The 26,787-nt window shown below is 39.6% G+C and overlaps 1 protein-coding gene across 2 annotated transcripts in view; it reads left to right on the top strand.

Annotated features, from left to right (window-relative positions):
• Nucleotides 1-21,145, top strand: part of CAMK4 (calcium/calmodulin dependent protein kinase IV) — a 140,903-nt gene extending 119,758 nt beyond the window's left edge. For both annotated transcript variants that reach the window (XM_064404953.1, XM_064404954.1), the window contains 6 exons: nt 5,413-5,503; nt 7,281-7,355; nt 10,719-10,794; nt 14,412-14,538; nt 16,582-16,734; nt 19,306-21,145. In XM_064404953.1, coding sequence (XP_064261023.1) covers nt 5,413-5,503; nt 7,281-7,355; nt 10,719-10,794; nt 14,412-14,538; nt 16,582-16,734; nt 19,306-19,506 — 723 coding nt within the window. In that variant the 3' untranslated portion in view covers nt 19,507-21,145. The remainder of the gene's footprint in view (nt 1-5,412; nt 5,504-7,280; nt 7,356-10,718; nt 10,795-14,411; nt 14,539-16,581; nt 16,735-19,305) is intronic.
• The last annotated feature ends 5,642 nt before the right edge of the window (nt 21,146-26,787 follow it).

Here is a 26,787-nt window from a genome sequence, read left to right as displayed (position 1 = left end):
ACCAGCCACACCAGTCAACAGACTTCTCCCCACTGCTAATGTGCACAGAACTCTGCCATCATCACTCCATGACTCACTGCTCAGGAAGAGCCCATCCTGGAGCTAAACACAGACACATGTGGAAGCAAATAACAGGTCAGGGTCTTCATGCCTGGATTTGAATAACACAAGGAATTCAAAGGCTGAAGCCAGGAATGCCAAGGTAGAAAAACAGAATGCATCTAGAATGCATGAATTCTAGAATGAAACAAGAGGGGTAGCAAGCTCAGTCATACCCGTTAGGAGTGCTACAGGTGAGGGAGACCTATTGAAAGATGTCTAGAAGGAGGAAGCACTGTTTCTGTCTTTTTTTTTTTCTGCTAATTTCCATAAATGTTGAGCTATACCCAGATGTCTAGCACATTTAATAGCAGTGACTAAGTTGTAAAGGATGAGCCTATAATAAGAAAAATTACTAAAAGTTAACTTCAGAGTGTATTCAAATAATTTAGATATTTTTTAAAATTCTTTGCACCCAGTGACCTCCATGGTACAATCTTTAAAGAGCAAGCTTTTAAAGCCTAAAATACATGTAATAGATAGCAATCACATCTGATGTTGGCTGCACAGTGAAGCAGATATATGCAGCACTCACTTCAAGAGGAAGAAGGAAGAAATTAACTTCACTCTCCCCAGAAATTTGAAGTAAATAATGAAGAAAAGAATATGGGGCACCTGGGGAATAACAAGGTATGGAGGTCATCAGCAAGGCAGGATTTCCTTCAGATCAAGCCTTGCCAAGTCAATCTGACTTTTTCCTAAGCATGGTAAGAGATATTATTAGTGAGGGAGAAGCAGAAGGTATTGTACCTACTTGACATAAATAAAGCTTTTGGTACTTGACTCATCTGACAGTTTTACAATAAATTATTGAAATAGTATCAAGGTTATGTGGCTTTAAGCTGGTTTTTTATGTGGCTGTCTCTATTGAGAGAATGTGTATCAGCATATCTGAATAGCAAAAGTGGAGGTTCAGGAGAATCCTTGTCTGCTCTGCTTTTTTAGTGTTTTTTGTTGGTAACCTCGTATGATGGAATAGAAGGTCCAAGAATGACCACAAGTCTAGAAAAGATTGACCAAACAAAAGTCCTGAAATCCTAGAGAGAAGAATAAATGTGTACATGCTAACAAGCATTCAAAAGGCTCTTGCAAAACAAGGAGATAATCTACTTTCTGCCTCTTCCATATATTGGAAACAAAGAAATGGTCTTCATCTGCTCTTGTCAAAATTCAGGTCAGTTGCAGGGAAGTAGTTTGTAACAGTCAGGAAAGCACAGCCCTGTAATAAATTGCTTGGGGAAATTGTAAAGTCTCTAACAGCAGAGGTCTGCATGAATAAATTGAACAAAGAGCAAACAACTGTTGTAGGTGTAACTGATGCTGCCAAGGAACATAGAGAGGAATAGATCATTCAGGTTCATTACACCCATACTTTTCTACAGTTCTGTGTAATGCGTACCGTAAATAAAATTAAGGGATAGGGGCAGAGTTTTAAGCAGTTTACATTTGTCTTTTTGTCATAAAATCTTTCAAGTTAGATAGATGCCTGAATTATTAAACAACAAAACAAAGAACAAAAGAAATTTCCATACAGCAGAGTGAGAGCTTTTTGGAAAAAAAAGTTTAACAGGAAAGAATGAAAAAAAAGAAAAACACATTCTTTCTGTTGCAGTCATAGTTAAAGTCATGGAAGTTGTTCAGTTGTGAATTCCTGTTGTGTACTCCAGGAGTAAAGGCTGAGATGAAGGCTGCCTTCATTTTAAGCAGGTCCTGCAGAGAAGCACCTGTATATCAGACTCAGCACAACCTAGTGTCATGATGAGTCTGACCTCAAAGTTTATCGAAGAGTAATAAGACTGTGCTACTCAAATTTTGTTATAAATCTTTTGTCCCAGATTACCTGAGTGTTCTTTGTGATTTTTTATTGGTTTCCATTCTCTATTGAAAATCTGAAGAAAGTGAAAACTGAGTATTTTAGCTACAGTGAGAGTACCACATCATGATCACATTTTAATGTGCATGCTGTGTTAAACTGTTCTGCAGTGCTATGCACTTACAAACTCTACATCCAGCCATAGAAGTAAAGTATTTTCCAAGTCTTATCCATATATTTTATGTGGGAAAAGTGATGTAATTCAGTAATGCCCAGCTTTGTAAAGTGAGTTCTGGCAAGATACCTGGGCCCAGATCCTCTCATTTGACCATATAACTTAGTCATTAAGAGACATAACAGATAAATAGTAGAGCACTGTCTTACAATGGAAGTGCACAATGCCCAACTCTGTACTACAAACTGGGAAAGTCTTTGAAGTTATGCAAAGGAGCATAACTTTTATTAAAATCAGTATATGAGAAATAAAGCAAGAGCAATCAAAACAAAGCACATATAAATGGAGACAAGTGTTATACAAAGTGGACTATGCTCATTTAACTAAATCTGTTTCTAAACCAAGATGCTTTAGCTCATACTGTTCATATTTCTACAAAACCAATTAGTATTCCTTCAATACCTGGAGCTCTAATGCTACATGAGAAGAATGGGACTGATGAAAATTTGGAAATAGGTCAGTCCTGGGGTATCTATTAACTAAGGAGCAGTGCTGATAAGGGACAGTGTTGCAAGGGGGCTGTGAGTAACAGGTGGCCCAGGCTACATGACAGGAGGCCACCGCATCTGCTAGAGATCTTTATTAACAAGGCTGTTTGGAGGCCGACACCTTTTACAGAAGTCCAGCCAGCTGTCTATCCCCTCAGAGGCCTAGGAATCCAAAAGCCTAACTAATACTTCCATGAAGAATGGGGTATCCATATCCATAAAACCACTGGAGGTTTTTTTTTGTTGGTTTGGGTTTGGAGTTTTTTTATCCATGTTGCCATTCTGTCTGCTAGTTCACAACAAAGCTATTGACCCTATTTGCAATACTCAAAAAATTTTGATGTATCATGAAAATATAAGCTGCAAACAGTAGCTGTTTAACCCAGGACCTGGCAGCATGAGGTGTCCCTGGCCATAACACATCTTGTCCCATCCCAAATGTGAAGTCAAGCAAGAGAAACAAAGGCTGAGAGAGGAAAGAGCAGCAAGGACTGATTTTAGGGTGTGACCATGGCAGGACTTATGTGGGCTGCAGAGAGATGTCAGAGTTCCTATGTCTGAGCAGGAATTCTGGATTAAATGCTGGGAAGATAAGGGGAGGTGTGGTGAAGAGGGAGTAGGTGTAGCTGTTGTGATGAGGGCGCATGAGAGAGAGAGCTCTGAATATTGCAGTGACAATCTTTGAAAGGCATGGGTTAATTTAGTGAGGCAATTTTCATTTGTTGGGCACCCCCACATGTAAGTTTTATGCAAAGGGTAGGCTGGAGAGAAATTTTCCTACTTGGGGTTTTGTAAGTTTGTAACAAAAAAACCCCCTGGTTTACATGCCAAGTTCAATTAGTTGAAAAGTCAGTCAGTCATAGGGCACAGGAGTGGTTAGCAGATGTTCTCAGTTATGGTTCTTACTGTGTGTGAGAGGGAGCCCCACAAGCCAGTCTCATTTTATGACTTAAAAGGGAGGAAAAGTTGAACAGCTTCACCTAAAGTTTTTTCCCAAAATTCCCTCCCACAAAACTGTGTTTCTGCAAAGAGAAGAAAATGTCTGTGTTTTCAGCCTCACAGCATAAAATGTTTTTAGGATTATGGGCATGTGGTAAAGAGGACTTGCTAAAGACTGCAAACTTGGCTGGAACATTCCTCTGCATAAATTTGGTCAAGGATTTTTTGTGCAGATGATTTGGCAGTGTCTGTTTTCCATCAAGTGATCATGAAATGTTTGATCCTTCTCACTCCTACAGAGGCAGCTAAATTGATTTTCAGCACATGAACACAGATCAGTTCAGACGTCTTTTTCTGTCCTTTCCAGTCTGATGGCTTTTGATTGCACCTCTGCATGTCAAACACATCACTGCTATGCTGTGGGAGCCTCTTTGCTACAGTTATGTCTGGCATGATGAAGATATATTTCTATGGAAGGTAGACATGATTGTTTGCAGGCATGCAGATGTAGCTGTATTAAATTATGTAGAGGTGTACTATCCATCAGTTTTCATATGTTGTTGGCTGTTTCTACCATGGATAATTGATTAGTTATCTTACTGGAAAACAGCTGGAGCAAACACTTAAATTTCACTGTGAAGTAAGGGGAGAGTGGCTGATCTCTAAAAGTCATATCATGACAAATCCTGTGACTTTAGGATTGTAGAGAAAGTCAATAAAAACCACTTATTGCACTGTGAGAAAAACACCTGTGAAAAGCACACAGTATCACTAAAACAATGCCCAAGGACAGAGCAATGTATTCCTTCTTAATGCTATTTAATCACTGGCAATTTATAGGAACTAAAATTACAATGAGATACACAGCCAAGAGTTCACCTCAGATGCTAACTCAAGTGTACATTATTATAGTTGTGTTGTCTAGGTGAATATTCAACCATTTGTCATTTTCTGTATAAATATGCACAGAGACTGGGATTTTTTGGTAGTGAAAACACAGCTGAGAGAGATGCTATTAAAATGTAAAACAGGAGACTTTTGAATAAGATAATGTGATTCTACCCTTCAGCAACTGTCTTCTAAGACTTCAGAGTTTTGTGTGAATATTTTATCAACAATAAATACAGATTTTCTCTCACTAGTTTATCCTTTTTTGTCTATCAGTATATTGTATATTATATTTTTTTCAATTTCTGTCCATAGCAATATAAGTGGAAGCTATATATTCTACAAATTTTTCTTTCCATTAGTGCATGGCAGAAATTCAATAGTGAGTGGATTGGCATGTACTGCATGTACTTTGGCAAGACAGATGGATTTTTAGAACTTTCCAGTTGAGAGCTTTAAAACTTGTAAGAAATATGCACCAAGAGACCCCAAGCATTGTAGTTGGCCCAGGACACCTACTGCATCCTTTCTACTGAAATATGTTTATTTAATTGTTTAATAGTTATGTGACCATTTTCCTCTCTCACAGAATATTATAATGTGCAGAAACTACCTTCCTCTGAGACAGACTTTGGCATCCCATCATCTATCAGTTTGCTTCTTAGGAGCTACTGCTGTATTAAAATTCAAGGATACTTTCTGATTTTGTTCCCAAATGAACATGATGTTATCTTTGCCTTCCCAAATTTTATTTTTCCTATTCAGATTACAGTATGAATCCAAGGATCCTGTGCTGAGCAAGTTTGCAGAGAAAAGGGCTGCTGAAAATTAGTGAAGTAACTCTGTGTCACACACAGATCAAATATTAATCTGCAGCTATAGAGAATTAGAAAGACATCAACTCATGCTTGACCATTCTCACTTACATGCCTTGACTTTCTCTTTCTTAGTATCTGCATGCAAATGGGATCGTGCATCGAGACTTGAAGCCAGAAAATCTACTCTATGCAACACCAGCACCAGATGCACCATTAAAAATTGGTGAGCAGCATTAAATGTCTGCTTCCCCGATGCCTTTGCAGTAATATGTGCTTACTGATATTTGGAGTATATGCATCTCACGATCACCCTATTTGAAGCCAGTGCTTAATGAACAGCATGTTACTTCAGCAGCACAGCTGTTAATGATAGTTTCAAAACCAATGCAAAACTAGATGCTTGCTTAGAGAATTCATTGCCAAAATCATGTGGAAAGTGGCAGAGATTAAAGCACTGGGAACAAGAAGAATCATGAGAACAGTATAAAGGTCTGTGCACCACTTTTATGCCTTTTTTTTTTTGTTAAGCTAGTACCTTAAGAGGAAAGATATAGTATTGTGAAAATAAAAATTTGCAGATAAATGGCAGAAAGCTTCTGTTTTGAAGGCAGGTTTGAGGGACATGCAGAGATCTTTGCAAAGAGCACAGAGTATCTCTTCGAAGCATGGTCAGCACCACAGAGGGAGCAAGGAGGAGCAAGGCTCTCCTGATCAGCAATGTATTGTGCCAGTTCTGTTGGAGATTCAGACACTTCCAAAGAGTATGACCTCCAAAAGTGTTGGGCATGCCTAGTTTTTTGCTTGAGCAAGGAGCATCTGTGCAACCCTTCTAAGTTTGAAAATACCACCTGGCGCTCCCTTAGGAGTGAGTGTTTCCACGGTCATCAGGGTGATGTTCGTCATGGTTTTCTGGAGCCAAATTTCCATGAAGTGGCCTCAAGCAATTTTGTATAAATTTCTAGGAACATTCTTGGTTCTCAGGGTGATGGTATTGTACTTTATATCTTACCCTATTTATCTTTCCTGGAAATGAAACTTGATAATTTAATGTAACACCAGTGGCTTTGGTTTGATGTCCAGAGTGTGTAGGGCTCTTGAAACATTTTCTAAATGCCATCTTCCTGGTAAAGTAATTATTTAAATTGAAGTCCAATTTACAACGAGTGGCTGTGTTTATAAAGTAAACTTTATTTCTAATTAGATAAATTATAATGCAAAAAGGATAGCCCTTTAGGAAAGAGTGACCTATTTTCAACCTGATCTTGAATTAAAACATTCCCTTTTATATTCAGTCTAACTAAACAAAATCAAGTCCTTTATTTTGTGCTTTTAAGGCAAAGGTGATTTTCATCACCTAAGAATAAGTCAGTTTGAATAAGCTCAGTTTATTCTGAGTAAAAAAAGAGTTGTGAACACTTCAATTTTTATTGCTTTTATGAAGGAGTCATGCAAGTACAGTGTGTATTGTCACAAAGGCCCTTGCTCTGTAAATAGTAATTCAAGGTGGAACATTGGAGAAAGGATGATCAATACTTCTTTTGTCATCATCTTTATGCCTCTAAAAGCCTTTTATCAAAATATTGCTGAGATTTTGTCTAGCAGAGACTACATACTTTGACCCTCAACTGAAAAAGCAACCCAAAATACTTCTGATAATTTTACTGAATTATTCACAGAATGAGAACTGAATATATACCTAAAATATATTTTTGAAACTCTGCTTGTATGCCCTTAGGCCTCCCACTGCACTGGCATTGTGCAGTTTTCAGAATAAAATACAAGCTACATTTCTGTCAAGCAAGAGCCAGGAATACTCATTTGTACAGCAAATTTTGCCTCTGGATTGCAGCATAGGTAGATGCATTAAATCAATGCTTACCTATCGAAATGTCAATACCATTCATTTAACATATGAATGTTTATTTAATTGCATATACAACATAAAACCCCACATTATTACAGGGAGTAAGAACATTAATATTCCCAAACCATCTTAACAGCTGACTTTGGACTTTCCAAGATCGTGGAAGATCATGTGACCATGAAGACAGTTTGTGGAACTCCAGGGTACTGTGGTATGTTGTTTTGTTACTTATCTTTGCTTTTATGACTGTAGATGCAAAGGAAAGTAGACACTGGAGAAGATGGTGAGATCACTCTGTTAACTCATAGAACAGCCCATAATGGAATTCAGGTGACACCGTTACTGTCCATTACCCTGTATGACATTGCCTGCAAGGCACACACACATACCAAGTCTGTTTCAGAGCAGCACTTAATTCCAGTCCAGTTAGTTTCATAAAACTGTGTTTCACATATTAGCTGTTAATATTCTGGTTATCTTCTCTTGTGACAGTTATACTACCAGTGCCACATGTCCATAGTTGGAGCTTAGTGTTTTTATGTCCATCACCGTATACTTCGTAAAAACAGCATAAGGCTTATTCCTGCAGAAGAGCCCTCAGAGTTGTGTTGACTTGGTAGGAAGGATTGAGGCTGAATATTTCTGCAGGGAAGGGAAGAAAGGAGCTTTATGCCTATAGTTATGTGCCTATCCTTGATTTACAATTCAAGTTAACTGACTGTGCAGAAGTCCTGGTGACCGGAAAACATTCAAGCATTACTTTCCAGAATTGGAGGAAACCCAGGAGAAATACTGTTTCAATGCCAAATTAAACTATGAATAATTGATGGTTCCAGGCTGTCAGCTCCCACATCCTGCCCACCCATCTATCAGCGGCTTCTCCAGAAAGGACACAGCAACAAAAAACACATACTGGAGTCTGAATACTTTGGCATCAAGACTTGACAATCTATAGTCCTTGGGATGTACAGATTGATGCAGAGGATGGAAAGCAAGAAGATGATCACAGAGAACTTAGTTTGCTGCAATGCTGTGCCTTTAGTGAACTTAACAAGAAGAGCATAAGTGATTTCTGAGAGTAGCACAAAAAAATCAAGCCAGTGCAAAACAGTGATTCGTGATCAGTCTGTTAGAGGCAACCTCTAAACTAACTCCAATGTGTCAGACAATTCCATTCACCAAAAGCAAACTTCTGGAAATCTTAAAAAATACTAAAAGCCCTTCTGTTCATGGCTGTGCAAATGTAGTGTGGGAAGGGGAAGAGATTGCATTGATGTTCGTAGGTACAGCCAGCCCACTGTGCTCTAGAAATGTGGCAGCCATCCTGTGTGCATCACAGATCCAGTGGGACCAGGGTCCTCAAGCTGTGCCTGTCAAGCTGCTTAGGCAGACAGTGACTGCTCTTTACTTTTGCAGAGCTGGAGTCCCCCAAAACTGCCTGGCCTTTCCGTCTGCTCCTCACAGCAGCAGAACCAACTGCTGGAAATGGTCTGTCTTTCCTTCCAATTAAAACAGAATACCAAAAATAAAACCTAAATAAAGTGCCAAGTAAATAGACTCATAGAACCATTAAGGTTGGAAAAGACCTCCAAGTTTGTTAAGTCCAAGCTTTGACAGCACAACACCATGCTAAGGGCTATGTCCAGTTGTTTCTTGAACATCTCCAGGGAAGATCGGCACCATCTCCCTGGGCAGCCTGTTCCAATGCTTAACCACCCTTCCTGTGAGAAAATCCTTCCTAATATCCAACCTGAACCTCCCCTAGTGAAGCCTGAGCCATTTTCTCTTGACCTCTCATGGTTACATGGGAGGAGAAGCCAACCCTCACTCCACTACCACCTCCACACCCAGGTAGTTGTAGAGACTCCCTGAGCCTCTTCTTGTCCTGGCTGAACACTCACACTTCCCTCAGCTGCTCCTCTTAGGATTTATTCTCTGTACCTTCACCAGTTTCTTTGCCCTTCTCTAGACAGGCTCCAGTCCCTCAAGGTCCTCCTGGTTGTAAGGGGCCCCAAACTGGACACAATATTTGATGTGTGCCCAGCACACAGGTTGCCACTGTTGCTGACACAGGTCAGGATGTCCTTGGCCTTCTTGGCCACCTGGACACAGCTGGCTCATGTTTAGCTACTGTCAACCAGCACTCCCAGCTCCTTTCCTGCTGAGCAGTTTTCCAAATGCTCTGCTCCCAGCCTGTAGCATTGCAGGGGGTTGTTGTGGCCCAAGGCAGGGCTGACATTCAATTGCATTGAAGCTCATGCTATTGGCCTTGTCTCATGGGTCCAACCTGTCCATATCCCTCTGTACAGCTTTCCTAGTGCCCACTTGGTATCATCTGCAAACTGACTTAAGATACCCTCATCCAGACCAGGATAAAGATGTAAAACAGGACTGGTCCCAACACTGGACTCTGGGGAACTCCGAGCCACCAGCTGGGAGTAACTCCACTCATCACCCCTCCCAGGGTCCAGATGTCTAGAGAGTTTTTCATCCAGTCAGTGACACCACAGCTGTCCAAGCCATGGGCAGCCAGTTTCTCCAGGAGAATGCTGTGGGAGACGGTGCCAAAGACTTTGCTAGAGTCCCCATAGACAACACCCACAGCCCTCCCCTCAGCTGTCAGGTGGATCAGCTGCTCATGAAAGGAGATCAGGTTGGTCAGGCAGGATGTGCCATTCCTGAACCCCTGCTGGCTGTGCCTGATCCCCTGTACTGTATTTGCCATGTGATCACATCCAAGATGGTCTTCTCCATCATCTTCCCTGGCACTGAGGCCTGTACTTCAGGCCTGTACTGTGCCTCACAGGCCTGTACCTCCCTGCATCCATTTTCCCACCCTTCTTGTGGATGGACATCACATCAGACAACCTCCAAATCATCTGGGACCTTTCCAGTTAGATTGGACTGATGATCAGTGATGCAGAGCAGCTTGGCAAGCTCCTTCTCCAGCTCCCTCAGCACCCTTGGATGAATCCCACCTGGTGCCATGGACTTGTGAGTGTCCAAGTGTCTCAGCAGGTCACTGCCTCCCTCCTCCTGGATCGCACAGGGTCTGTTCTGCTCCCTGTCCCTGTCTGCAGCTGGGACTGGTTGCCTGCGGATAAACAGGCCTTACTGTTGAGGATTGAGGGAAAGAAGGCATCTGAGCCTTTCCTCATCCTTGCTTCCAGTGTTTGCCTCTGCATCCAGTCAAGGATGGAGATTTTCATTGGGCCCATTTTTGTTGTTGATGTATTTATAAAAACACTAAGTAAAATACTGAAATTAAAGCACCTCTTTCTTGGTCACATTGTAGCTCCAGTGCAGCTGTAGCTTTCTGTTGTTCCTTCCACAAACATAAAAAACAATTTGAAACAAAAGTACACTTCTCATTTTATTCTGGCTCTGCTGGGGCATGACTTCTCTTGTTTTATGTTCAGTGAAGGGACTAATTTGCCTAATTAAGGGCTTAAATGGGCAGTCCTAATTTTTTATGAAATTCTGCACACAACTGTGCATGGACTTCAATTGTTTTTGTGACTGTTATTTCTTCACTCGACTTTTGTGTTACTGAAAAGTATTTTGTCCTCTGCAGCACCAGAGATACTACGGGGATGTGCCTATGGCCCTGAGGTGGACATGTGGTCACTGGGAATTATCACCTACATCCTGTAAGTGCAAACAGTGATAGAGAGAGGTTCTCTTTTTAGCACCCACAGGATTTCATTACACTATGATCTGTGCCATTGGAAAAGACAAGATCCTGAACTTTAATTATTACATTCCTAACCTTACTGAAGTCAAATCCTAGAGGAACATGGCAAAACACTCAGTCTAAATATTTGATAAATATAACACTTCTTCCTCACTGCAGCAAGACCTACCCATGCAGAATCATGCTACTAATGTGAACAAGTATAGACCAAAAGTTCCAAACACTTGTGTTTAAGTAGGCATTTGTGTCTAACTCTTTTTGTGGTTAGTCATGATTCAATTCGTAAGAGTTACAATTACTTTATTGTATTGATTGAATCCTTCAAAGGAAGATTATTGAGAAGGAAATTTGCATATGATGTATTGACTTCTTTATGGGAGAATAATTGTGAGACGTAATTTAGACCCTTGGCAATGACAATGCTTAGATGGGTTGTGTAATTATATACAATACTTCTAGGATGCCATTTGTGGGAAGAAAATGACATCTTAAAGATATGGAAGATTTTGTACATGTGGGCCATTATCCCTCCCCTACTACTTGCTATGTCCAGCAAGTACAGTGTGGAATAACACAGTTATTTTTATCTTGTGCAAAGAAAAAATTATATTCTCTAGAGTTTATACTAAAAGTCCATGTAAGGATATATAAACACTCTGATAGTAATGTCAGAAAACATTCATCTTTTCTTCTCCACATAAGCTTCAAATAATTCAAAGATCTTCTTTTCGGTACCTGTAAATAATAGGCTACAATCTATCATTTTGTTATTTGCTCCTTTTAAATGTGTGTCTTGGTGTCATGGTCTGGTTTAAGATCCAGACCTTGTGTTGAAAATCATGTCTCAGATATTGCCTGCCTGGTGCTCATTTCTTGTCACTTCTAAGGTTTCCACTGATGACAGAAAGACATGAAACTTACCAGCAAGATGATCCCTAAGACTGGAGAGGTGATTTTGTTGTCCCTTTACAATGCCACCTAGATTGAGTTATGGCCTTTCCTAGTTACTCAAGGCCTAATGAAGTTATTGCACTTCAAACTAAGAGCCTGCCTTAAGCAGAACTTATTTTCAAGTGTAAGCAAGCTCCAACAAACTCCAGAGAGCTCCTATCTAAATATCTGACATGGCATTTTCCATATGCAGTTTCCCAAAACTTTCCAGCTGTTCAGGGGCTGCTCCCAAGCCACACTAAACCTCTGCGTGTGCGTAAATACAAGAGTGTGAGTTCCTGCCCTAGATGGGGCTGCATGACTATAGATACTCTTCCATTCTTCCTCCTTCTAATCCTGTCCTACTCCCACCTCAAAATCCAATTTGATCTACAGGAACAAGCTGCAAAAATCCACATGGCTTTCTCTTCCATTTTGCTTTAACAGTACTCCACATGTTAAACTCTTCTATTATGCATAAAGCTTTGTGGATCAATATGTCTGATGGATTAGAAATTGAGACCAGAAAGGTACATGTAAAATTACTAAATCATTAATCCTGAAGACCAGAGGACAATGTTGCATGTCTCAGTCTCATAGTTGAGCAAAGGAAACCCCTTACATAGAGACAATAAAAACCCCAACATTCCTGTATGTCCCCCCAAAATGGAGTGGATGTATGAGTTAACAATCACATTATAGAGGATCGGCATAAAACTGTATCTTGCCATTAATCAAAGTGGCCTCACCATTTGATTAAAAAAACCTAACACAGATTTTGACAGAACAGTTTTTACTGAGCCAAATTATATTAAAACCTATTGGTGGTAACTATCATAATTCAAGGGAAACCACATGTATGAGGAACAGTCCTTTTTGTATTCCTAAAGCAGGTAGAAATCCTTCTGCATGTTTGAGATGCAGACAGTGGTCAAAAAATACAGAGTCTTTGCCTGTAGTTAAAATTGCATGGATTTAATTAAAGGTGTTACTTTTCCAAGTTACTTAAAAGGACACAAGATCCCATCTGGTCATTTTTAGTTGTTTTTTAAGCTCTTTACATTGACTTTTCCTTAATTTGTAGGTAACTGATTTAAACTGAATCACAATAATAAAATGTTATTTCAAAATAATATAAAATCAAGAGCAGCCACACTAGGTTTTGCACTGATTCAATTAATCTAATTTGGAATCAGACCTCTATATTTACTTATCTATTTTGGCATGTAGCAAAAAAATGCAAAAACTCTGTCTGCTTAAATGGATTTTTAAGTAGAAGCATATCTATTGAAATTGTTAATAGGAAAGCAACAGGTGATAGTAGTGCGTTACAGTAAAAACAGAAAGCTCACTTAGCAGGCTTCCAACACAGTCACAGAAAGACTTAAGTAGGTTCTTACTGTCATTGGTTACCCACGTCCAATAGACAGTTTGGGCTGAGCCAGTGAGGGGAGCTGCTCAGGGGTGTTCCACGGGGGCAGCACGGACCTGCTGCGAACCCAGAAATGGTAATGGGAGAGGCAGCAAACAGGAGGGGAGCAGCAGAGGGGCTCTGCCTGGCCACCACCTACTGAAGCACAAGGTTTGGAGGCTGGATCATTGTGTTTTAATACACCTCTGCCAGACTTGGAAAAATAATATGCCCAGAATGTTCTCGCAATGAGGTGTTTCTCCCCTTCAGCAGTGGAATGTGATGCAGCTGTTCCACCCACGGTTATGCACCACTCCCAAAACCACATTTCTTCCTTGAACCTCAACCTCCTTTTTCAGAGCAGTAAGCACATTGTGTTTAAAAATACAAAAAGAAGTTAAAATGTAAGGCTTTTCTATATTTTTTGCTGTCTTGATCATTGTGATCTGCAGTTGTTTTCCTCTCATCTTACTTCTTGTTGTATTTTCTGGAAGCAGGGGAGGAGATAACCTTTCTCTCAAGCTCAGATCACACACTGGCTGAATAGAAAATTCACTTTAAAAATCTGATTATGTGTGCAGGCGTGATTAAAGTGCAGTGAAGCAATAAAAAAAAAGGACATGATACAAATGGAAACCACATCTATGAGTCTGCTTTCCCTGAGGCCAGCAATGTGGATCTCTGCTGGAATCTGTATTATTCAATATATTTATAAATGCGGTCATTAGTGAGATCACAAGACTTCTAGATTTTAAGTAGGTTACCTAAGTAAAGATGAGGTCTGATCATGAAAACTTACCAAAGGTTTTTACATATTGTGGCTGATAGGATGGAAAAATGTACAGGGATCAACATGTCTAAAAATCATTCCTAATTGAATATATAAAAACTTTAACTTTGCATGTAAGATCAATTTCCTCAGCTAATTCCTACTCCTCTGGCAAGAGTTACAGGGATTCTGATAAATGCTCTATGGTCCTATTTTAATAGTTCAAATTAAACACATGAAAATAGAAAAAATACAATTAGAAAAGCCTTTCCCAGTGCTTAAGAATACTTATGACCATATTTTTCTCTGCTCTTTAGAATTAGAAGTTCATGAGTACATCCAGGTCTGGTTTCCCAAAGTGATCTATAGGACACAAAGTAGGGAAAAATACTGTCATGAACTGTTTCTAACAATCCAAGACTAATTAAAATTTGATAAATTAATTTCTTTTTTATCCTTTCAGGCTTTGTGGCTTTGAACCATTTTATGATGAAAGGGGAGACCAGTATATGTTTAAGAGAATCCTGAGCTGTGAATATGACTTTGTGTCCCCGTGGTGGGATGATGTGTCTCTGAATGCCAAGGATTTAGTAAGTAAAGCAAAAACGAGACTGGAGTATTTAGTATTTCTGCCACTAAGAGTCCATTTTGGGGTGGGGACAGAATAATTGGTTAATTAATTGTTCATAATTATTTCCTCTTGCCTTTGCTATATTGTGGTGTTGTTAATATTGCCTGTTAGTCCAGTGCTGTAATTTTGCACTCAGAACATGGATATTCAGGTCCTTCTGTGAAGCAAGCCATAGATTGTCGGCAGCTGTCACAGTGTTCATGTATGCCTGCCTTTCCTTCCAGCTCTGAAGTGTTTCACCATTCATCATTTCCGGGCAAACACCTTCAGGGGAATGTAGAAACAAGCCCTTCTTTTTTCAAAAAATGCAGTTTTCAAGCCTGCATTTTGGGGAAGAATAAAAAAAAGGAATGAAACTTTCCTCCCACTGCTTTTTCTGACATATTTTTTCTGTCCGTTAAAGTTTGTTTTCTTTGGTAGGTGAGGAAAGACTGACTACTTTTAAATATGCTCCATTAGCAAAATGCAAGGGCTGGCATGCTATCTGCACTGTATTCTTTTATTACTGGATAAAGTAATTTGGATCCAGGAGACACTGATCTGCAAAGATAGGTATGCTTGAGTCTGACTTTTGTCAATAATAACTTGCACAATTCAGTTATTTCATAAGCACTGAAAACACAAGTGCTCTGTTCCATACATACTTATACAAACTGTGTCACAAAATACTACATCATTGGTGTTAGTGAAGTACTTCAAGATATTTCAAATGGAGGTACTGTAGAAGCTCAAAGTACTCTTTTGGTGTTTTATGAGATGTGAAGTTTTTCTAAGGCCAAAAAAGTATAATTTAATGCCAGATAAACAGCAGGTAAAGCTTTTGTCCAAACCGCTCCATAGTGTTTTAATAAAGTAAAGCTCAATCTTTTAGGTTTGAACATTGCATAGGAAATTGTAGGTAACGGTGATGACCATGACTTTCATAACCCATGTTGTAGACAGTTCAGTGTTCAGTTGAAGTGATTTGTTTAACTCCAGGTTTTTGTTGGAGACACAACCAATATTCACCACAATTCCTGTTCTTCTGCATGCACTTCAGGGAAGAAATTTTGTTTAAAAGCTATTTGTAGGGAGATTTCAGAGAACCCTAAAGCAAGTTTTCCCTCACCCCTGGGCACGTAGAAGCAGTGGAGCCCATGCCATCACTTGCGCTGCTCCAAGAGGGTCTGTAGTCAGGAGAGCTGGGTAAGTGTGGCTCTGCAGAGTGCCATCTGTGTACTTGGTTACTCCATCCTCACCTTTCTTCTTTTTTTAAAACTCCACTTGTCCAGAGATACAGTAAAACTCATGGAATGTCACTTGACTGGACACACTTTGTATACAGCAGGACCATCTCCATTCCCAGGGGTATGTTTCCAGTGCCTTTTCCCAAAAATATCCTACTGTCATGTGTGTAGAAGTCCAGGTTTTCTGGCTTTGGTGATAGAAGGAATGGTGTAAACAGCATTAGTTTCAGAGTGGGCTAAGACAGAAAACAATGCTTTTTTTGTGTGCACATAAGGTTTTTCAGTGACTGAAAGAAAAATTTCCTTTGTGATATACATGCCAGGGACTACATGGTACAAGTCTGCAGGAGCTGCATGCACATAATTTAAACCTTCTAATCCACTTTAAAACTTGTCCAAATTCTAAAGTAGAGGTACATCTCAGAGTCTTTGAGAATCTCTTAGGGGTTTTGTGACAAGTCAGACATGAAAGAACCTATGATAGATACAAGTCAGCTGCATTGGTACATACCCTTAATATGTTGGTAACCAGTTGATACTTTCTCTTTTCTCTTCCCCCTTAGTGGCTGTCTTAATCAGATGTTATTTATGGAGGACCAAGAAATGCCAGAAGCAAAATACATGCAAAGACACAAATGAAAATTCTTGTTGGTTTCTTAGAATATCTCACCTAAGGTGTTCTCCAAATCAAGGCTAGAGCCCCCAAATGCAAAATTAGGTAAATTTGAATGAAGAATAAGGTTGACAGTCTTTTGTATTTCTTGCTTGTGATGCAGGTTAAAAAGTTGATTGTTTTAGACCCCAAGAAACGCCTCACCACTCTACAGGCTTTGCAGCACCCATGGGTCACAGGGAAGGCAATAAACTTTGCACATATGGACAACGCACAAAAGAAACTTCAAGAATTCAATGCCCGGCGTAAACTTAAGGCAAGTCTCTACTCATTGTCTCTGTTTTGGCTATGAAAGCATGCAATTAAATTAGCAGCCATGCAGAAACCTTGCACATTTTTGAGGACAATATTCCATGGTGTTATGGAAGGTTTTTATTTAAGATGTCTGATGAAGATTGAAGAAGTTTGAAGCTGATTCAGTCAATGACTGAAGCCAAAAGAAACAAAAATGGGTTGAGTTGATTGAAAACTTTCTCTACAGAGATAGGACTGCTGAGGATGTACACATCTTTCACAGAGTCCTTACTTTCCATCTTTTTTTCCCTTCTTCCTGTCTTGCTTCTGTCCACCCATCTGTCCTGTATTGTTGGTGCATCCTTAGGATACTGATCAGAAAGAACAGCATACTGAGTAATTTTTTAATGAGCATCCATCAACCTAGAAGAAAAATAGTTTAAGAGAATATTAAAACATATTTTGATCCCTAACCTACTCCTACCTATCAATACAAAGCAGGAGGTTTAAGCCCTCCTTCTACACATTTCATTTGTGTAGGCATAAAATATTGCCAGGATGATCCTTTACCATCCAGTCTACGTATCTGCCATGGGAAGAAGCAGAGAGATGTCTTTAGGTGCAAATAGCAGGCCACTGAGCACCTGATTGACATAGTAGCAGGAAACTTTCTTCTCACCTAATCTGTTTTTTAGTTTTTAAAGATTTTCATTGTATCAGGAGATAATTCCAAGGATATCTCAGCAGAGGAATTGTTAGTAACAGCTACAATGAAGCTGCCCTTGTAGCCCTGGGGAATAAGAGTAAAAAGCAACTTAACTGAGAGCTTTAGTAAATTCCATAGAAAAATCAATTCACAAAAAACTGAGCCTTAACTTCACCTTTGCTATTTTTTTAGTAGAGAACTGTAGCAGAGAATCTGTACAGGGCAAAGAAATTTGCTTTGTCATTTACAAAGTTCTCAGAGGCTGTAGATATAATTCACATTGACATTTTAATGTTGTTTTTCTTTATATTTTTACACCAGAGATATTTTTGAAGCTCATTTTATTTAGACCCCTGCAGTTAATCAATTCATTCTTTTGTGATTACAAACTATCACTTTTTATAAGTTTATTTATTCAGTGCTTCTCTGTTAAAGATTAAATTACCAAATCTCCAATTATTAAGAGGATTGATTGAAGCTGGTAGTTCTTGTAGAGTTAATAATTTTCCACAAATATATCTGTAAAAGAAACAATGAATTTTTTGACAATTAACGCCTGGTCAAAAAAATAAAACCAAAGCAAACATCAAAGTAGTGAGTACACACTTCAGCTGTTGTTTTGTTAGTAAGAATTATATGTAATTATTTCTTCTTTCCCAACATAAAAGTCCATCAGCAGGCTTTCTTTAGGTAAAAACAAATTTTAAAGAGTAACTCTAAAGGTCTCAGTCAGGATTTGGTATTAGCAAATATCATATATAAAATATCAAATATCAAATATCAAATATCAAATGTGAGACTAAATTACATTGAAGTGCCTTTAGAAATTATAGTACCATTGAGTGGCTTCTTCTGTTTGTAATCAGTTTTCCAAAGCCCTCTCACCACTAATGTGGATGTTTGATTTTTCCTTTAAGGTCTACTCTCTCAAAATTCTTGCCTATTGCTTTGGTTTATCCCTTATATTATTTCTTCATAATGTCTTGTAGCTGATTCTTTTTTATTGACAATGTTTATGTTATCTGCTTTTCATTAAAATCTTTTTTCCTTTTTATCTGTTTGTGGGAGTTTTTTGTTTGTTTCTTTTGTGTGCATGTGGTTTTGGGTGTTTTTTTGAATGTGTGTGCATGATTACCTCTCAAAAGAATCCACAAAACTTGCTTCCTCATCTCTTTATGCAGACCCACTTTGACGTCTAAGCAAAAGCTCAAAAATAGCTTGAGCTGTCGCACACAGAAATTAGCATTTATTTTCCTCACCTCTGTATGTCTGGTTTTTTCAGGCAATAAAACTGTCCAAGGCAAGGGCTAGTATAACTGTCCTCATGTGTGTCTTCATTTTGTGATATTTCATGTGATATGAAATCCTACTCCTAATGTGTATTTCATATGCCTGTACTTAGGAAGTTGCCCATCTTCTGCGCAACATTGTGCTTGGAATATGCAACAGTGCAATAGTGATAAATATTGTGTTCCTTTGTGAAATTTTCACAGAATAATCAGTGGCAATACTGTTTTTTATTATTATGATAGAAGATGACGACTTTCTTTTTTGTCATCCAACTTCAGCATGGGACACCTGAAGTAATTTCTAAAAAAAAAAAAAAAAAGAAAAAAAAAGGAAAAAAGGAACAAAAAACCCAGCGTATAGCTGAAAAAAAAATAAAAAGGTTGTGTTCATGTCACTCAACCTGTAACCTTGTGAAAGCAGCAATTTTAAACCTCAATCTAGTATTTCAGGTGGTTTTCTAAATCTGCCTAGGCCCAGGCAGGTATCCAAGGGTGATATTCCCAGGACAGCTGAAGGCTGTTACTGCTGTTGGGGCAGTGCTGAGTGCCCATGGGCCATGTTCCCTAAGGAATGTTTTCTTGGTCCCCTCTCTCCCAGGCTGCAGTGAAAGCCGTGGTGGCCTCCACACGCCTCGGGAGCGCCAGCAGCCACAGCGCCCACGAGGGCCACAAGCCTGGCCACAGCCCGGCCCCCACCCAGGACAGCCAGTCCACGGACAAACCCACCCAGGACAGCCAGCCTATGGACAAACCCACTCAGGAAGCGGCGGCAGCGGCGGCTCCAGAAGAAATGCCTTAGGTCAAAGTCACTCGCTCATGTCGGTGGAGATGTCATTTCATACACCAGCTACCTTGTCATCCAGCGAGAGAGATTAGCAAGCTTGGCCTCTCTGGTTCTGCTTCGGGGTGCTACAGGCCCCACCTGGTGATTCTACCTTCAGTGCATGTGACTGCTTATGAAAATAGTAAACTGTTCCATTAGGCATGTCATGGAAACAGTGTCATTTGCAGTAATATCAGCAGGTGAAAACATGGGGATTATTAACTACCTACCATAATGTGTATACTTCATCTATATAGTGTTCCTAGGTGGCATTTGAAACAAAATGCTATTTTGTTTGGTTTTATGGAAGTAGGTGTCTTATCTATGTTGTGAGTTTCTTTGAACTGTTTCCTTCCAGGTTCATAGTCCTTCAGCAGACAAAATGGAAGGAAATACCAAACCAATGCTTTTAAAACTGATGTATGAAATAATGTTTTTTATCTGTAAAATTGAAAAATTATTTGGGGATTTACATGCAAAAAAAAAAAAACAAAAAAAAAACCAAAAAAAACCAACAACAACAAAAAAACATTCCACTACTTCTGAGAAGAAATTGAAATGGTAGTTCCACTGGGCATGAAAATGTACATTGTTCAAGCTTGCATTGAGAATGCCTTATTCTGACTTTTCTTGTTTATATACAGTATTTTAATAACAACCAAAATTACTCTGCCATTTCATTCCATAGTAAAGTGTTAGCAAAACAAAACCACAGACTAAACAAGGATTAGAATACATGCAAATTTCTGGCATACCATTATCTTTATTCATTAAAATTCTAATCTGCAGATAGGAGACATTTTATACGTCCTAAGGGAATAATCTGCATTTAAATAAGTTGTAAATGCTTGAAGAAAGCTATTTCACAATTACTGATTTTACTTTGGGGAAACACTCTTCTGCAAGGTCTAGGAGCAAGTAGTATAATCTAGTTGGTTCCTGGGTAGTTTAACTTCATGAGTGAGCAGTTTCCACTTGTAATTAGTCCACATTTTCCTAACAAAGAATGCCTCCTGTAAAGTGATCCACCAGCACGATCTTGCATCCACCCACAGCTGTGTCTTGAGTTAGCAGCTGTGTGCATCAATCAGCTTGCAAAAGTAGGGTCAGGCTCTTCAGCTATCTTGATATTCTTGTTGAATGTGATTGATAGGAACTGAAAAAATAATGTGCATCAGTGTGTATGACCACTTACACTTGTTTGTTATCTATTTGACAGCATGTGACTATTGTACTGATATATTACAAAAATGGCAAAAAGAACCTGACATACAAAAATGTCATTTGTGCTTGTTAAACTTTTTAATACTGATAGTTACCTAACATCCTAATACAATCATCATTCCTCTTTAGCTTTAATTGTTTTTATGTTGTTGTTAGGCCTTGCACAACTTGCCTTGAAAAAAATATAGCAGCTACTGAAAAAAACAAGACGTTAATAAAACATTCAATAACTACATTTCCTGATAAAATTAGAGAGTAATACAATGTTATTCATATGGTAGATTTAATAAATAAAATGTACCCTAAATTAATATATAAAGGAGGATTAAAGCTCCTGTCTCTACTGGGTGAAAATGCACACTAATGAATACATTATACTTGAAATTTTTTATACATTTCTCAGAACCCTTTGAACTTGTACAAAAAGTTTTGCTAACTAAGAAGGGTTAAAATGTAAAGTACGTGCATCCATTCCGTTTTCAAAGGACACACTTTGAGGTCAGCTGAAACATCTGGTGGGGGCAAAGCATCTGTGTGCAAGCCAACTTGACAGAGATTTTTTCCCTTGGAAAAATTTTACAGATTTTTTCCCTTGGAAAAAAGTACAAGAAGATTAATAACTTTGGAGAAGATCATAGATACATCCACGTCTCACTTTTTACTCTCTGTCTTACCTCCTTTGAGGTCACTACAGGAAAAAGGCAGTTTTCAGCTACTTTACTCCACCATTTTATGCTGTGGTGAAGTCATCCAAGTTCAATCAGTAGGGAAGTTTGATAAGACAGGCTGGATTCTGTACCATTTCTCCTTCATTTGGGATAATTGCTTCAAACCTGCAGAAGTGGAGTTGGCTGAGCAGTTACTGCACATCTGTGAGAGCTTGAGCATAAATTCCTTCATCTGAGGCACAATTTGTTGAGCTGAAAAGCAGTCCCAGCTTATTCCCAATGGTGGTTTTTATAAATTATACCACAGCATATCATAACTATGAACTGATGCTATCCAAGAGGAGACCTCTATGTGACAGCATGATCTTCAGAGGCAACTCAGTTTTGTGTAAAAAGACTCTGGGGCTTCAGTTGTTTTTGTTTTTATCATACTCAGCATTAAGCAATCAAGATGTCTGTGCTGAGGCTGTGATTACCAGTACGTGACTTGGTAAAGCACAGTGCCTGGCTGATATATTTGATATATGACAGCAGTTGGGTGTTTGCATGCAGTGGAAGATGTAGGTGTTCCCTGCATTGGCTTTGTCTGAAAAATCACATCCTGGTGGCATCTCCTGTGGTGCAGACTGGGATGTGCAACACCAGTGTCTTACTGTGGCTGAAAAATGTGAACACACTTGAAAACTACTGGGGATGGACCACATGTTCCCAAATCTGCGGTTATAAACTAAGTAGAAAGTTATTGCACTCTTTTCTATTGAAATCCTGAGCTTCAACTCTTTAGAATATTTAATATATTAACAAAGTTCTTTAAGGGAACTTTTCAAAATGGAAAACCTTCCAATATTTTCTGAAGTATTTGAACTTGGCAAAACTTTTCCTTTAAAAGCAGATTGCAGGACTAGCCAGTTGTAGGCTGATATTCTAGAGCTAAGATGATGATCAGATAGCTGTTAAATGGTTAAGGAGTCCTGTCTTTGTACCACAGCAGGGTTTTTCCCAGGTTCAGAAAGATTATCTCCAAAATAGAACAGATTTCCTGTAATTTCAAACACTTTTGCTTGCAATTTTGTGGATGACATGTAGATTGCACTGTCTGTGTGAGCCTGGTGCTGGTTTGCTGGCTAAAATTTGTACTTAACAGTGTGTAAATATGCTGTAAAGAGGCAGACAGACTGTAATCAAACTTCTGAATGCAGAATACCATCCAGGCAAAAGTTTTTGATACAGCAGGGTATCAAAGGGTAAGAAGGGTACTTCATAAGAAGGGTACTAAGGACTCTGTGTACACAAATGAGCAGGCTGTTGGACACATGGAGTGACAAAAACTGCCCAGCAGTCCCTTTGCCTTGGTGAATACAGCAAAATGCTCTGAAACACTGTGTGGTAGCAAAGCAGGACCAAAGCATCAACCAAAAAGTTTTTTGAAGTGGCTCAGCAGGGAGGCCCAGGCTGCAGGAGGCTGTGGCTCACTGGCAGCTAGGCCTCCACACTTTCCAAATGAGTCACCTTCTCTTACAACACACACTGCAAGTGGAACATGGAAACAGCTGACAGCCATGGGAGAAGTGAAGACAACACCACATTTTCTGCTGCCCAGCAGCAGGGAAAGGGAAAATGATACTGGGAGTTGTTAGTGTCCAACTTGGCAGAAGGAAAGCAATATCTGACAAGCAGCAAATGCAGCAGGACTCTGGAAAATAACCCCTTGCTTCTAGATAAATGTCCCTCAGCTCCTGCACATATGCTGGGTCATCTCTGGGGTTTTAAGAGCAGCATAACAAAGTGTGGGGTGGAGGACTCCCTGCAGATCCTTGCACATTGTCCTGCATATTGCCTGCTTACAGAATGGCAGACACAAGTGTCAGCATGATGCCTTGACTCTAGGCTTGTGCAGAGGCTTTTTCGTCTGGAGAAGAACTAATTATTTTGTGGCTGAGCCAACCTTGTTGCTGCTGAGGTTATGAGTGCACAACTTTTGGAGGCATGGCATTCATGTAACAAAAAATATCAGAGGTTGACTAAGAAAGATGCACAGTTAGACCTAGAGACCAGTGGCAGGGATACACACAAGTCCTGAAATAACTAAGGTAACAAAGAGACAAGCAGAACATCCTTAAAGTTACTTTATAAAACAATAACAAATAACTCAAAGAATATATTCATTCCCTATCAGAGTTAATCCAATTGGAACGTAAACAGAGTTCATTCTTTTTTCGTATAAAGAAATTTATATCAAATTCCCTGATAAGTCCCTGCACAATACCATGTTTTGTTAAACAAAAAACCATCAGCTGCATTGCAGAATGAAAAGAAAATAAGGAAGGAAAAAGGGAAAAAATATGGGTGAAATGTTTGCCTAGTGTAGACACAGAGCTCTAAAGCAAGGTTTGCAGAGGGTTACAAAGACGATGACAGGAAAGGAGCAGCTCCTTTACGAGGAAAGGCTGAGGGAGCTTGGCCCATTCACTCTTAAGAAGGGATGACTGAGAGGGACCTCATGAATACATGGGAATACCTGAAAGAAGGGTGCCAAGAGAAAGGACGAGGCTCTGCTCCACAGTGCTGAGCAATAGGACATGAGGAAATAGGCAGAAACTGATGTCCAGGGTGTTCCCCCTGAACATGAAAAAGGGCTTCTTTACTGTGCAGGTGTCCACATACAGGGACAGACTGACTGCCCAGAGAGGCTGTGGAGTCTTCCTCACTGAAAATATTCCAGACCCTGGACACAATCCTATGCAATGTGCTTTAGGAAACCTGGCTTGAGCAGAGAGTAGGGACGAGATGACAATGTCAATGCTCAATTCTAGCCTTACCCATTCTGTGATGTTGTGATTTTATGATCTTAATTCCAGAAGATATATAAATTCTTACTGGCAAGACTGCAAATTCTTTATATCTGGGAGGTAAAATTTCTGGCCAGAGTAATTTGGAATATTGCTGGAGGGGCAGTGAAGAGCATTCCTTGGAGTGTGAATCCTCTAATATAAGGATCCACTAATCCTCTAATTATACATGCATATAACTAAAAAATCCCTCCCAAGTGGAAAAGAGAACATGAATGCAGTTATTATTGGAAGGCATTCAAATATTGTGGGGATAGGCATAGTACAGAAGCAGGAATACAATGGAATGGCCCAATTCTGAATTTAGCAGTAAAATTATAGATCAAAATCTGCATATGTACATGAACACAAAAATATTTCAATTTATCAAATAAGAAGCAGAGACTGCTGAACAATCTGATAACCAAGTCTGTATTAAAAGTTGCAGCAGTGGCAGTTTTAAGCCATCATTTTTCCCTTGCCAGCATCACTCAGCTGGACCTGAAACTATAATGATTACCAGTCTGGTATACATAGGTCATTGCTGGATGAAAGTCAGTAATGCATAGCAAGGTATGAAAGATAACAAATACGGTGGTATGGAGTTTTTCCCGGCTCTGGCTCCTCCCAAGACACAGCTGGGAAAAGATCATTTCAGTGCCTTCCTTTCAATGTGCTCAGTACAAGGGTAAAAGAGGAGTGACAACACAAGCACAGCATTTCGTGAGGAGTTGGAGCTACTCCAAACTGCATAGAAGCCCTGCCCAGTGAGGCTCCATCCACAGCATGTGTGACTGAGAAAAGTCTGGTCCTTTATTTGCATATCAGGAAGATGTTTATTGGCCAAGGTATACTAAACAACATGTGTTTGCCCCTGTGAAGTAGCACAGAGTTCTTCTTATAGGAAGGTACATAAAGAGCAAAGCTTAAAAGAAAGGGATATTTTTTTTCTGTTTGAAACTCTGGCTTCAGAGCTTGTGCTAACATGTGTTAACATTGATGGCTAAAGGGCTTATTGTTATTCTTCCCCTTTGTGCTTCATCTCTTTTTTTCTGGGCCCAGGGGCACCCAGGAGCAGCTGTCAACTGCCAGTCAGTGGGTAAAGAGCCATCTGACACCTGGCGGGTTTCAGCTTTTCTGCCCTGACAAATGTGCTGTTGCGCTTGGTTCCATCAGATGGTTTCACTCCTGCTCTTGTGCTCCCAGAAGAGTCTGGGTTTCATCAGTCAACACATGTATTTCTCTGTGAGCCACCTCTGGTGTGATTTGTCACTGCCAGTTGGTACCCAGGGAGAGGTATTTCCACTTTCCTTCTCCATTTCCCAGACTCATGCTGTTTCCTGGCACCTTCCGATTCCTTTCTTAAGAGCCTATGCCTGGCCGACAGAAATAGCTTAGTGGTGTGCAACAAACGCCAGACAGACACAGAAAATAACTGAGCTGCTTGGGTTATTTTCCCAAAAGAAAATGGAGGCATCTGGGCTGCTGTAAGCACAGGTTGAGGGGCTCAGAGCAAAGAGTCACAAGAACAGCACTGTGCCAGGTTCTGCTCCTCGGCACTAGGAAGCTCCTTTGCCAACAGCACCATTTTCCTTCTGTGGAAGGAAAGAGGATTGTTTAGGTCAATCCAAAGAGACAAGTCAGGCCTTGGAATTCTGAAAACTATCATCTGTTCTATGACCAGTGACCATCTTAATATTGTTTACATAATATGAGTTAAAACACTTAGAATCATATTTTATGCAACATTGCCATTTACAGTGTTGGCACAAGAAGCTGCAAAACCAGTTTGGAGCACATGGTCCCATTTGTTGCCTGGAATGGTAAATAATGATCTGCTTTGTAATACAAAACTCTGGAGCCAACCATTGTATCTGCATAAGTACACAGAGGGAAAATCCATCAACAAGAAAAAAGATTGTAATTCTTATCCCTGTGTTGGGTGGATCTGGGGTAGCTCTTCTAATTGAAATTATTATTTCAAATTACTTTAAGGAGCTATTCTGGTCTCTTGAAAGTTGAGGACAAACCATTGGGTTTGGTTTATAGCTGCAAATAGCACGTGATCTGTACCAGAGACAGTATGTTCTAGGAGCCACTGAGTCATATTTATTGATCCACAGAACTGTGCATAGGGGTCTGCACTATCCGCTCAGCACTCATGATGAGGGCTCATCCTTCTCAGCCCAAAGCATGATGATTTTACTTACAAATGTGAAATTTGCATGAACGAGCACAGCTATACAAATCCCCAAATAACACTGCACAATAACCATCCACAACAAACACACCAGAGAAGTCTGCTACAGAATACATCAAAAGGAGCTCCTTTTCAGCTTTGTTACAACAAAGGAAAAAGTGAAAAATGTTTATATATGTGCATTCTGAGGTCTCAAGTTTCTTGATTTCTTTTATTTTCCTGACATGCCCACCAGCCATGTTTATGGAAGCAGTGCAAACATATCTATCCAGTGACAGCCTCCTCCAGATGGAAAAACATGACCCTACCCTTCATTTGTAAGACACTGAAGTTGTAT

Source organism: Passer domesticus, chromosome Z, assembly GCF_036417665.1.
Source record: "Passer domesticus isolate bPasDom1 chromosome Z, bPasDom1.hap1, whole genome shotgun sequence".
In the NCBI taxonomy this organism is placed as follows: Eukaryota; Metazoa; Chordata; class Aves; order Passeriformes; family Passeridae; genus Passer; species Passer domesticus.
This window is presented reverse-complemented; position numbering and strand designations above follow the sequence as displayed.